A 12,945-nucleotide genomic window follows, 5' to 3' on the forward strand; every position below is an offset into this window, starting at 1 on the left:
CGAAAAATTAAAGGGAAGAATCGTTTGTAAGTTGGACTAAAATTTAAGATGAAAAATCATAGCCTTCTTAAGATACCATTAAGAGTTCACCATTTTTGTTTAAAAGTGAAGAAGAAATACATCACATGTTGAATGGAATTAACAGTTTTATAAGCATAAAATGCGGATTCAGGGTAAACCAAATGAAGAGGAAGGTGTTCGTGGTACAGCGAAAAACCTAAAATGAGAAGTCGGGACCACCCAGTTGATGAAGCAATAGGTTTTCACTACCTTGGAAGAAAACTAAAGGATGACCGATGAAATAAGGAGCATGTAAAGCACAGCATTATATTTGTTAATATGTACACCTGGAGCACAGGAATTATGTGGGCCATGAACTGTGGGGAAAATGGAAAACAAGAGAATTGAGATGAGGTGCTACAAAAAGGGAATGAGTGTTGGGGAGGAGAGGCAGGAGGTCTGCATATCCATTCTAGGCGAGGTCGTAGCGGAGGTGGTTTGCGTTGCCTTCCTCAGAGCTGGTATGGTATGAAGTGTCGAATGTGTATCTCTAACGTGTGGATGAGCGTGACTGATGCTTGTACGGTGTAATGTTGGATTAATATTGCTATGGATGAAGGGAAGAGAAAGGGCGAGACATAGTACCATCACACAGAGTACTGCTTCGGAATAGCATGAAGGGGGCCACAGAGCTAAACGTTGCCATCCGATGGATGGATCACCGTGGCACTCCTCACGTCATGAATCACTGCATTGCTGTTTGAGATGTGATCCAGAATATTCACGCAGACTGGTGCTCTGAGTCTTCGTCCTGCCACCTGTCTGCCGTCTGCAGAACAAATACTGTCACTGAAAATTTTCCACTACGAGTATTCGTACCGGCACATCCCCAAGTAGAAAGCGGCATCACAAGCGCACGACCGTGACGTCGGCTAAGGAGATGAGTGTTGATACAGAAATATGTAGAAAATAAAGTGAATCGATCAGATAAGAATTGTGAAAATTCTCTGCAGATTCGTCATGTAGACTGATATGTAGAAAACTCTGACTAAGGGACGCTTTGACAAGGAAAATGCTAAGATATTAGGAAATAGCTTCAGTATTAGTACGGAAAACAACTCCATTCAAAAATAGTAAAGGAAAACAGATTGCAAGACAGTCTTTTATATAGAAACGCCATACATATGAAGGGCTTATTTCAATAGTTGTACAAGTACATTACCTCCACTTTTCTACGATAATGCTTCTGAAGTTAATGATCCAAACAAACAGAAAGAAAGGTTCATCTCTAGCAAGAAGCCATATGCTTGAATATTCTGGTATCTCAACTACACATTTTTCAGCGCTCATTTAACTTTAGGACTCTGTATCTCAAAATGAACAAAAATGGACTTGTACCACTATTGAAATAATCCCTTCATATAACCCTTGAACTATAAATTAGTCTTCGTTCTGCAACAAACAGTTTCATTGCAAACAGCTATATGAAATAACAACAATGTTTATGTTTTCTTAAAGAAATCTCATAATCTCCATTAACTATATGCAGCAAATAATGGGGGATGTTGTGACTATGTAGACTTTCCCTGCGTGTTACTATATCAAATTCTTGTCGGGTTTCCAGGCGGATCAGACTGTCATTTGGGCACACTATTTCAGCGGTCCACCTATCCGCCATCATCAGGTGAGAAAAGCTATGCTGCTCTCCCCCGTAACTGATTCCACTCGCAAATGACTGCACCTTTATATACATCGGAAGTACAATAGCGCATGGACTAGATACAGTGCGCACGCACCATGGGGCAGCAGGAATGACTGAGCGCGTGCGCCATGTATCTAGCGCATGCGTTGTTGTACTTCCGATGAATATAAAGGCGCAGTCATTTGCGAGTGGTATCAGTTATAGGCGACAGCAGCGTAGCTTTTCTCACCTGATGATGGCGGCCAGGTGGACCGCTGAAATATTGAGACCATATGAACCCATGAACCATGGACCTTGGCGTTGGTGGGGAGGCTTGCGTGCCTCAGCGATACAGATAGCCGTACCGTAGGTGCAGCCACAACGGAGGGGTATTTGTTGAGAGGCCAGACAAACGTGTGGTTCCTGAAGAGGGGCAGCAGCCTTTTCAGTAGTTGCAAGGGCAACAGTCTGGATGATTGAATGATCTGGCCTTGTAACAATAACCAAAACGGCCTTGCTGTGCTGGTACTGCGAAAGGCTGAAAGCAAGGGGAAACTACAGCCGTAATTTTTCCCGAGGGCATGCAGCTTTACTGTATGATTAAATAATGATGGCGTCCTCTTGGGTAAAATATTCCGGAGGTAAAATAGTCCCCCATTCGGATCTCCGGGCGGGGACTACTCAAGAGGATGTCGTTATCAGGAGAAAGAAAACTGGCGTTCTACGGATCGGAGCGTGGAATGTCAGATCCTTTAATCGGGCAGGTAGGTTAGAAAATTTAAAAAGGGAAATGGATAGGTTAAAGTTAGATATAGTGGGAATTAGTGAAGTTTGGTGGCAGGAGGAACAAGACTTCTGGTCAGGTGACTACAGGTTTATAACCACAAAATCACATTGGGGTAATGTAGGAGTAGGTTTAATAATGAATAGGAAAATAGGATTGCGGGTAAGCTACTACAAACAGCATAGTGAACGCATTATTGTGTCCAAGATAGATACGAAGCCCACACCTACTACAGTAGTACAAGTTTATATGCCAACTAGCTCTGCAGATGACGAAGAAATTGAAGAAATGTATGATGAAATAAAAGAAATTATTCGGATAGTGAAGGGAGACGAAAATTTAATAGTCATGGATGACTGGAATTCGAGTGTAGGAAATGGGAGAGAAGGAAACATAGTAGGTGAATATCGATTGGGGCTAAGAAATGAAAGAGGAAGCCGCCTGGTAGAATTTTGCACAGAGCACAACATAATCATAGCTGACACTTGGTTTAAGAATCATGAAAGAAGGTTGTATACATGGAAGAACCCTGGAGATACTAAAAGGTATCGGATAGATTATATAATGGTAAGACAGAGATTTAGGAACCAGGTTTTAAATTGTAAGACATTTCCAGGGGCAGATGTGGACTCTGACCACAATCTATTGGTTATGACCTGTGGATTAAAACTGAAGAAACTGCAAAAAGGTGGGAATTTAAGGAGATGGGACCCGGATAAACTGAAAGAACCAGAGGTTGTACAGAGTTTCAGGGAGAGCATAAGGGAACAATTGACAGGAATGGGGGAAATAAATACAGTAGAAGAAGAATGGGTAACTTTGAGGGATGAAGTAGTGAAGGCAGCAGAGGATCAAGTAGGTAAAAGGACGAGGGCTAGTAGAAATCCTTGGGTAACAGAAGAAATATTGATTTTAATTGATGAAAGGAGAAAATATAAAAATGCAGTAAATGAAGCAGGCAAAAAGGAATACAAACGTCTCAAAAATGATATCGACAGGAAGTGTAAAATGGCTAAGCAGGAATGGCTAGAGGACAAATGTAAGAATGTAGAGGCTTATCTCACTAGGGGTAAGATAGATACTGCCTACAGGAAAATTAAAGAGACCTTTGGAGATAAGAGAACCACTTATATGAATATCAAGAGCTCAGATGGAAACCCAGTTCTAAGCAAAGAAGGGAAAGCAGAAAGGTGGAAGGAGTATATAGAGGGTCTATACAAGGGCGATGTACTTGAGGACAATATTATGGAAATGGAAGAGGATGTAGATGAAGATGAAATGGGAGATACGATACTGCGTGAAGAGTTTGACAGTGCACTGAAAGACCTGAGTCGAAACAAGGCCCCGGGAGTAGACAACATTCCATTGGAACTACTGTCGGCCTTCGGAGAGCCAGTCCTGACAAAACTCTACCATCAGGTGAGCAAGATGTATGAGACAGGCGAAATACCCTCAGACTTCAAGAAGAATATAATAATTCCAATCCCAAAGAAAGCAGGTGTTGACAGATGTGAAAATTACCGAACAATCAGTTTAATAAGCCACAGCTGCAAAATAGTAACGCGAATTCTTTACAGACGAATGGAAAAACTGGTAGAAGCCGACCTCGGGGAAGATCAGTTTGGATTCCGTAGAAACACTGGAACACGTGAGGCAATACTGACCTTACGACTTATCTTAGAAGAAAGATTAAGGAAAGGCAAACCTACGTCTCTAGCATTTGTAGACTTAGAGAAAGCGTTTGACAATGTTGACTGGAATACTCTCTTTCAAATTCTAAAGGTGGCAGGGGTAAAATACAGGGAGCGAAAGGCTATTTACAATTTGTACACAAACCAGATGGCAGTTATAAGAGTCGAGGGACATGAAGGGGAAGCAGTGGTTGGGAAGGGAGTAAGACAGGGTTGTAGCCTCTCCCCAATGTTATTCAATCTGTATATTGAGCAAGCCGTAAAGGAAACAAAAGAAAAATTCGGAGTAGGTACTAAAATCCATGGAGAAGAAATAAAAACTTTGAGCTTCGCCGATGACATTGTAATTCTGTCAGAGACAGCAAAGGACTTGGAAGAGCAGTTGAATGGAATGGACAGTGTCTTGAAAGGAGGATATAAGATGAACATCAACAAAATCAAAACGAGGATAATGGAATGTAGTCGAATTAAGTCGGGTGATGCTGAGGGAATTAGATTAGGAAATGAGACACTTAAAGTAGTAAAGGAGTTTTGCTATTTGGGGAGGAAAGTAACTGATGATGGTCGAAGTAGAGAGGATATAAAATGTAGACTGGCAATGGCAAGGAAAGCGTTTCTGAAGAAGAGATATTTGTTAACATCGAGTATAGATTTAAGTGTCAGGAAGTCATTTATGAAAGTATTTGTATGGAGTGTAGCCATGTATGGAAGTGAAACATGGACGATAAATAGTTTGGACAAGAAGAGAATAGAAGCTTTCGAAATGTGGTGCTACAGAAGAATGCTGAAGATTAGATGGGTAGATCACATAACTAATGAGGAAGTACTGAATAGGACTGGGGAGAAGAGAAGTTTGTGGCACAACTTGACCAGAAGAAGGGATCGGTTGGTAGGACATGTTCTGAGGCATCAAGGGATCACCAATTTAGTATTGGAGGGCAGCGTGGAGGATAAAAATCGTAGAGGGAGACCAAGAGATGAATACACTAAGCAGATTCAGAAGGATGTAGGTTGCATTAGGTACTGGGAGATGAAGAGGCTTGCACAGGATAGAGTAGCATGGAGAGCTGCATCAAACCAGTCTCAGGACTGAAGACCACAACAACAACAACAATGACAGTCTGATCCGCCGGGAAACCCGACAAGAATTTGATAATGGAGGATGTTGTGCATGAACGGTAATCTACGATGAAGAGATTGACAGAGGAGAGGAAATCGTATCAGTATGTTATAAACTAAACAGAAACAATAAGAAAAATTAAATGCTGTATAAATTCTTTTCAATATCAGCAGAAGCTACAAAAATTTATAATAAAATTTTTGGCCCTTTTACGCTTTTCATTGTGAAATTTAATCTTTACCAGAGGAACACTCACCCCATTTGCTGGTACTCGGCTTCGCCGTAACTACCAGCAGAACAGATAGCAACAGGAATAGGACGCGTGCAGCCATTGCTCCTGGTGCAGTTCCCGCTGCTAATTGTAGTCTCTCGGCATAGCGCCGAGCCTTATATAGCGTCTTATCAGATCACCAGATCTTGACGTGTCTGTCGTATCGGTGTCACTATCGTACAGTTCAAGTGAGATGTCCATAAAGTCCAGCTGTCATTTCAAAACATCTTGACTTGGAAATTATTAGAGATAAAGAACCATTGTTTGTTTTGAAACGTTTATCAGCTGTCAGAGTTGTTTTTATTTTTCCTTTCTTGCAGATTTGACTTGGATCCCATCAAAACTGCGGTAGATCTTGAGAAGGTGCGACTTGTCGCCTGGTATAGAGAATTCAAATTCTTGATAACGGTAGTGCAATATCACAGCCACTGTAAGGGAGGGCACCACCGGCAAAAAAAAGAAGCGTAGTGATGTGGTTGAAATACCTTAAAATTGTACGCAGTGTCAAAGACCTTCAGAAAAATGGACGCTTCTCCCATTCCCTGTATCTCTAATACGTTTTGATAGAGTGCATGATGTCAACGTAATGGTGTCCAGAAATGATTGTCCCTGGGGAACGAAGGTAAACTGACAGTCTGGGAGTTAGGTCAAAAATAATAAAGGAATATGGAATGTTAGCGGTTATCATTTGTGTGGTTGGTGAGTGACGAGTAGGGCCAGGCGAAAGGCGGGAACTGTCTGGGTGAGAGAAGCAGCTGCCGTCTGAGCTCCAGCAACATCCAGCGACCACAAACTTGACTCTGCGTGTCTGAACGGTGATGTGGGATTCCAGTTTCTTCAGCAAAGACATCAGAAATCATGCTGCCTTCAGCAGCATTTACTGGAATGAACTGCTTCTGGCCTGTAAGGTAGGCAGACTTAGCACGTAGGGACTGGTGAAGTTATACTGGGAGAGCACTTAGATCCAATAGGAAACGAAGTCAAATAAAGTTTTGCAGATAAATCCTATATACTTCTAGACTGGTTGGCCACCACGTACATTGTTCCCCCTTCCACATGAAGTGATAGCTCACAGTGTTTCTAAAATGTTTGGCATTCACTTCCTCCAAAAATAGGCTGCCAAGATCAGAGACCGATAGGCTATGGAAGGGCTCTGTTACAATTGATTTTCTGTAAGTCGTAAAAAGAGACACATAAGACATAGAATTCAGCCAGTGGCAGAGTCGGTGATTGGGGAGTAGCAGGGAGGTTTCCAGCCCGGGCGGTCAACAGCAGATGACATCTTCAATCTCCGGCAGCTCACTGAGAAACAACCGAGTTAGAAAACTGCTAAGGAAGCAAAGGGAACTTCACAGCAAACACAAACATAGCCAAAGCCTTGCAGACAAACAAAAATTACTCGAAGCGAAATGTAGTGTGAGGAGGGCTATGCGAGAGGCGTTCAATGAATTAGAAAGTAAAGTTCTATGTACTGACTTGGCAGAAAATCCTAAGAAATTTTGGTCTTATGTCAAAGCGGTAGGTGGATCAAAACAAAATGTCAAGACACTCTGTGACCAAGATGGTGCTGAAACAGAGGATGACAGACTAAAGGCCAAAATACTAAATGTCTTTTTCCAAAGCTGTTTCACAGTGGAAGACTGCACTGTAGTTCCTTCTCCAGATTGTCGCACAGATGACTAAATGGCAGATATCGAAATAGATGACAGAGGGATAGAAAAACAATTAAAATCGCTCAAAACAGGAAAGGCCGCTGGACCTGATGGGATACCAGTTCGATTTTACACAGAGTACGCGAAGGAACTTGTCCCCCTTCCTGCAGCGGTGTACCGTATGTCTCTAGAAGAGCGTAGCGTTCCAGAAGACTGGAAAAGGGCACAGGTCATCCCCGTTCTCAAGAAGGAACGTCGAACAGATGAGCAGAACTATAGACCTACATCTCTAACGTCGATCAGTTGTAGAATTTTGGAACACGTATTATTATGTTCCAGTATAATGACTTTTCTGAAGACTAGAAATCTACTCTGTAGGAATCAGCATGGGTTTCGCAAAAGACGATCGTGTGAAACCCAGCTCGCGCTATTCGTCCACTAGACTCAGAGGACCATAGAAAAGGGGATCGGAGATAGATGCCGTGTTTCTTGACTTCCGCAAGGCGTTTTATACAGTTCGCCACAGTCGTTTAATGAAGAAAGTAAGAGCATACGGACTATCAGACCAATTGTGTGATTGGATTGAAGAGTTCCTAGATAACAGAACGCAGCATGTCATTCTCAATGGAGAGAAGTCTTCCAAAGTAAGAGTAATTTCAGGTGTGCCGCAGGGGAGTGTCGTAGGACCGTTGCTATTCATAATATGTATAAATGACCTTGCGGATATACATCGGAAGTTCACTGAGGTTTTTTGCGGATGATGCTGTAGTATATCGAAAGGTTGTAACAATGGAAAATTGTACTGAAATGCAGGAGTATCTGCAACGTATTGACGCATGGTGCAGGAATAGCAATTGAACCTCAATGTAGACAAGTGTAGTGTGCTGCGAATACATAGAAAGAAGGATTCTTTATCATTTGGCTACAATATAGCAGGTCAGCAACTGGAAGCAGTTAATTCCATAAATTATCTGGGAGTACGCATTGGGAGTGATTTAAAATGGAATGATCATATAATGTTGATCGCCGGTAAAGCAGATGCGAGACTGAGATTCATTGGAAGAATCCTAAGGAAATGCAATCCGAAAACAAAGGAAGTAGGATACAGTACGCTTGTTCGCCCACTGCTTGAATACTGCTCACCAGTGTGGGATCCATACCAGATAGGGTTGATAGAAGAGATAGAGAAGATCCAACGGAGAGCAGCGCGTTTCGTTACAGGATCATTTAGTAAGTGCGAAAGTGATACGGAGATAATAGATAAACTCCAGTGGAAGACTCTGTAAGAGAGACGCTCAGTAGCTCGGTACGGGCTTTTGTTGATGTTTCGAGAACATATCTTCACCGAGGAGTCAAGTAGTATATTGCTCCCACCTACGTATATCTCGCGAAAAGACCACACAAGGGCATACCGACAATCTTTCTTTCCACGAACAGTACGAGTCTGGAATAGAAGGGAGAACCGATAGAGGTACTCAAAGTACCCTCCGCCACACACCGTCAGGTGGCTTGCGGAGTATGGATCTAGATGTAGATGTAGATGGGTGAATATGGTAAAGGTCTGCATATTTTATTCGTAGATTTTAAGAAGGCCTATAACTGTATACATCGCAAGAGCCTGCTCAGCTGTTTAAGGAAGTTTGACATGGCAGAGAAACCATCAGTCTGATAAAGATCTGTCTGAGCGAAACACGTGCAAATGTGAAGATAGGAAATCGCGTAACTGAGGAATTTGAAATTGTGACAGGACCCAGGCAAGGAGATGGGTGACCCCTATCCTGTTCAACTTTGCCCTCGAGAAGATCCTACGCAAGACCTTTCAAGAGGAGGAAGGGACAGAAATCAAAAGAAAGAGACTGGCATACTTAGTCTATGCAGACGACATCTGTTTACTCTCTAGGTCTGAAGAGGAGTTGGAGCAAATGACCAGAGCACGAAATAAGGCTGCTAGCAAATTTGGGCTAAACATAAACGAAGCCAAGACAGAGTACCTCGTTATGACGTGTGGTCATTGTCAGACTGCTGATCATCTACAATCACTGCAGGTGGGAGACAAATCCTACAAGAGAGTGCATGAATTCAAATACCTAGAGGAACTTTTCACTGGTCATTTGAAGCAGAGATCAATGCCAGAATACAAGCAGGAAACCGATCTTACCATGGCCTAGCACAACTGCTTCGGTCCAGATATCTCTCCAGACAGTTGAAGATCCGACTATACAAAACACTGATCCAGCCTGTTGTCCTATATGGCTTTGAAACAGGACTTCCATAAGCTCCTCGTTTTTGAGAGAAAAGTGCTTCGGAAGATCTTCGGTCTGGTTCTGGATGCAGACACAGAGCAATTGAGAATGGGACACGACCAAGAGCGTGAGGAACCGTTCCAGCAGCCGAACATGGCAGCAACTGTCAAAGCCAAACAAATGCCATGTGGCCCAGATGGAAGATCGCAGAATGCCTCGAAAGCTCCTGGATTTCACACCTACAGGAAAGAGAACCCCAGGGACCCCAAGAAGCGTTGGAGGGATGGCCCCCATGAAGATTTAAACCAAGCATCAATAGATGTGGACGGATTGCGGATAGCAGCAATGGACAGAATACAGTGGAGGAAGCTTGTAGCAGCGTGCGGTCCACTGGGCCTGATCACGTAGAAGAAGAACAAGAAGAAGAAGAAGATTTGTTAAAAGAGGCTTATTGTTAAGGGTCCCAAGAATTTAGTTGATCTCCACTGTCGATATGTCATACTGTGGTTCCAAAATGCTGTAATCTTCCAATATATGTTAATAGCGTCAACGACCTTGCCGCAGTGGTTACACCGGTTCCCATGAGATCACCGAAGTTAAGCGCTGTCGGGCGTGGTCGGCACTTGGATGGGTGACCATCCAGGCCGCCATGCGCTGTTGTCATTTTTAGGGGTGCACTCAGCCTCGTGATGGCAATTGAGGAGCTACTCGACCGAATAGTAGTGGCGTCGGTCAAGAATACCATCATATCGACCAGGAGAGCGGTGTGCTGACCCCACGCCCCTCCTATCCGCATCCTCCACCGGGGATGACACGGCGGTCGGATGGTCCCGGTAGGTCACTCGTGGCCTGAAGACGGAATGCTATATATGTTAATAGTAACAATGTAGCGGTTACACAGCGGGTGTTTACACCAGAAACAGATGGGGCCTACTGCTCACAAACAGCTTTAGAATTATTGGCAGGCAGGAATCCTAAATTCACTGATACTTATTTAATCACAACCAAAATTTACACACTATCTCCATTACCAACATTTCATTATAACAGTTACTGTCTGCTAAATATTGTGATATCCAAGAAGATAAAATAATCAGCTTACTCTAAAAGGACTCAATTATTCACAGAACACTAATCATTCCGTAAAGTAAGACACTTCAGTGTTTGTTTAAATTCACATTATCATGATTCGCTGCTTAGTCCGAAACCTATACCCTAGATTTACGTCATCAAAGTTATAATATCAACATTCCTGGTAAATACCCAAACACAGAAGTACAAGTGGTATGAAAATTATGTCTCTGTCATTGCTTGCCTAATACAACGATGAAGAAGGAACCTTACATATCAAAATACTACATTACTGGGTAAGTGGAAGGAATGAATTCCTAATGGCAGAGCCGCAGGTCAGGAACTATACTCTGTTCATCATAAGAATAAAGCTGATGTAAACATTAGCCATGTATTCTTCCGTGTTTGCTTGAATCTCATTGGATTTCGTTTCACGTGGAGCGGAAGCAAGTTGTGACCAGTGCAGTGAAGTAGGACCATAAGGATACGGTTTTTGCTGTTTTACTCGCACATAGACTGAGCGTTAATGTGCCGGACAACAGCTTTACCCGCCCATTAAACTTAGACAGCACTGGCCAACCAGCGGTCCAACTAGCCTGTAATGATGTGAGCAGTTGCAGTTCAGACGTAAAAAGAGACGAGCAAAGAAACAATATTGCCTCGGATGCCATTTAATTTTTAGAGACAATGAAATAATATTCGGCAAACCTCCAACGCTACCACGCGCTTCTTAGGTGACCAGACGGAAAGCATAAAATTCTCTCGTTCTCACTTGACGCAGTATTATAATCACAAACAAGAGTGATGAAAATTCCTAACTTAAACACAGCGTAATATTTCTGATCGGGTTATGTGTGATACAAAGGTGTACTGCAGGGATTTCTCCATACTGTTGAATACCGAAGCCACTGAACGTATTAATTACAGTCAGCCGTCTGCTAATCTCTTAGCTCCTTCCTTATCCAAATCCGAGAAATACATCTCAGTACTGGACGTGTCATCTGCTACGTTGATAACGAGTTGGTCAACAACAGAATGCACGAAGCCACCCAGGCACCCAATCTTTTCCTCTTCTTTTATGACGTGTCATTCTATATCCCGTCAACGTTCAGCAGTGACATGAAAAAGCTGCGTGCGTTATATCCAGTACGTCTGGCAGCTTAACAGTCTTGTAATTTCTCGTGTCAAATTCCTTAACTCCGCTCCACATCAGTTCTGCTGGGTTCATATTGTAATGGTACAGTGGCAAATGTAAAAATGCAGCATTTGTATGGTGTGCTCGATGCTGTGAAAATGATTTTTTTTCACGTTTCTACGACACATCTGTGTTATAAAACAATGGACGTAGTCCAAATAAAGAGCATTTAGTTTCTCATTTTTGCCTTAAAAATTAAATTGTTATGTTTTCTTAATTTAAGGTACCTTTGTTAACAGGCTTTCACAAAATATCGATAATTGAGAATTTATAGCCGGCCGATGTGGCCGAGCCGTTCTAGGCGCTTCAGTCTGGAACGGTCGCGGGTTCGAATCCTGCCTCGGGCATGGATGTGTGTGATGTCCTTAGGTTAGTTAGGATTAAGTAGTTCTAACTTCTAGGGGACTGATGACCGCAGATGTTAAGGCCCATAATGCTCAGAGCTATTTGAACCATTTTTTGAGAATTTATATTTGAAATGAAAAAAGGAATATTCCGGGCAATATGTAACCAAAAACAAGAAGACGTGCATTATTGATTGAAAACGATGATGAATTTTACAATTACGAGATGTAGGTAATTCAAATTGAACGAGGAAAAAAATTAACTGAAGCGAGACTTGACCCAGCGAACCATGCGCTGCAGTACGTCACCAAGCTATTACGCAACTGATTCTGCTGTACACTAAGTTGCACTTCTGTTCCAACAGTATCTAATACAGTCACTCGGAAAACTTCGAAGCCGATTATTTCTCTAAATTTTTGACAAAGATTAAGAACAACCTATTTCTCAGGACTTTTTAAGCATGCGCCACACGCTTGTTTCACTACGGAACAGGATTCAGCCATTTTCATATAGCGTATTAAAAGCGCGACAGTTAGAGAACAACATTGCAGAGACTGTAACTGTACACGATTTTTGAAATAAAAACTACGTAACCAAAGCGTAATTAGAAAACCGGTCATGGGTGTTAATACGTAACTTAGTAATAATATATCTAATGCATAACTAAGACCTACTTCCAAGAGCGTAGCAACACCAGGGTTCGAGTGCTACTGCTTCTAACCAATCATCGTGTTTGTGTTTGTTTACACCAGGTTTATTCTTATGATGAACGGAGTATAGTCGAATGCAGCAAGAAGGGAAGCGTGAGGGCTCAGTAATTGGCTGGCTCTGAGCACTATGCGACTTAACTTCTGAGGTCATCAGTTGCCTAGATCCATGCCCGAGGCAGGAT

At 42.5% G+C, this 12,945-nt stretch overlaps 1 protein-coding gene and 1 pseudogene across 1 annotated transcript in view; one reads left to right on the forward strand and one right to left on the reverse strand.

Moving 5' to 3' along the window:
• Nucleotides 1–5,615, reverse strand: part of LOC126424660 (chymotrypsin-like) — a 41,979-nt gene extending 36,364 nt beyond the window's left edge. Inside the window, exon 1 of the mRNA XM_050087390.1 lies at nt 5,533–5,615. Within this exon, the coding sequence (XP_049943347.1) occupies nt 5,533–5,608 (76 nt within the window). The 5' untranslated portion in view covers nt 5,609–5,615. The remainder of the gene's footprint in view (nt 1–5,532) is intronic.
• Nucleotides 5,616–9,987: 4,372 nt separating this feature from the next.
• Nucleotides 9,988–10,105, forward strand: LOC126425556 (5S ribosomal RNA; annotated as a pseudogene).
• Nucleotides 10,106–12,945: the final 2,840 nt, after the last annotated feature.

The sequence above is a fragment of the Schistocerca serialis genome, chromosome 10 (assembly GCF_023864345.2).
Source record: "Schistocerca serialis cubense isolate TAMUIC-IGC-003099 chromosome 10, iqSchSeri2.2, whole genome shotgun sequence".
Taxonomy (NCBI): Eukaryota; Metazoa; Arthropoda; class Insecta; order Orthoptera; family Acrididae; genus Schistocerca; species Schistocerca serialis.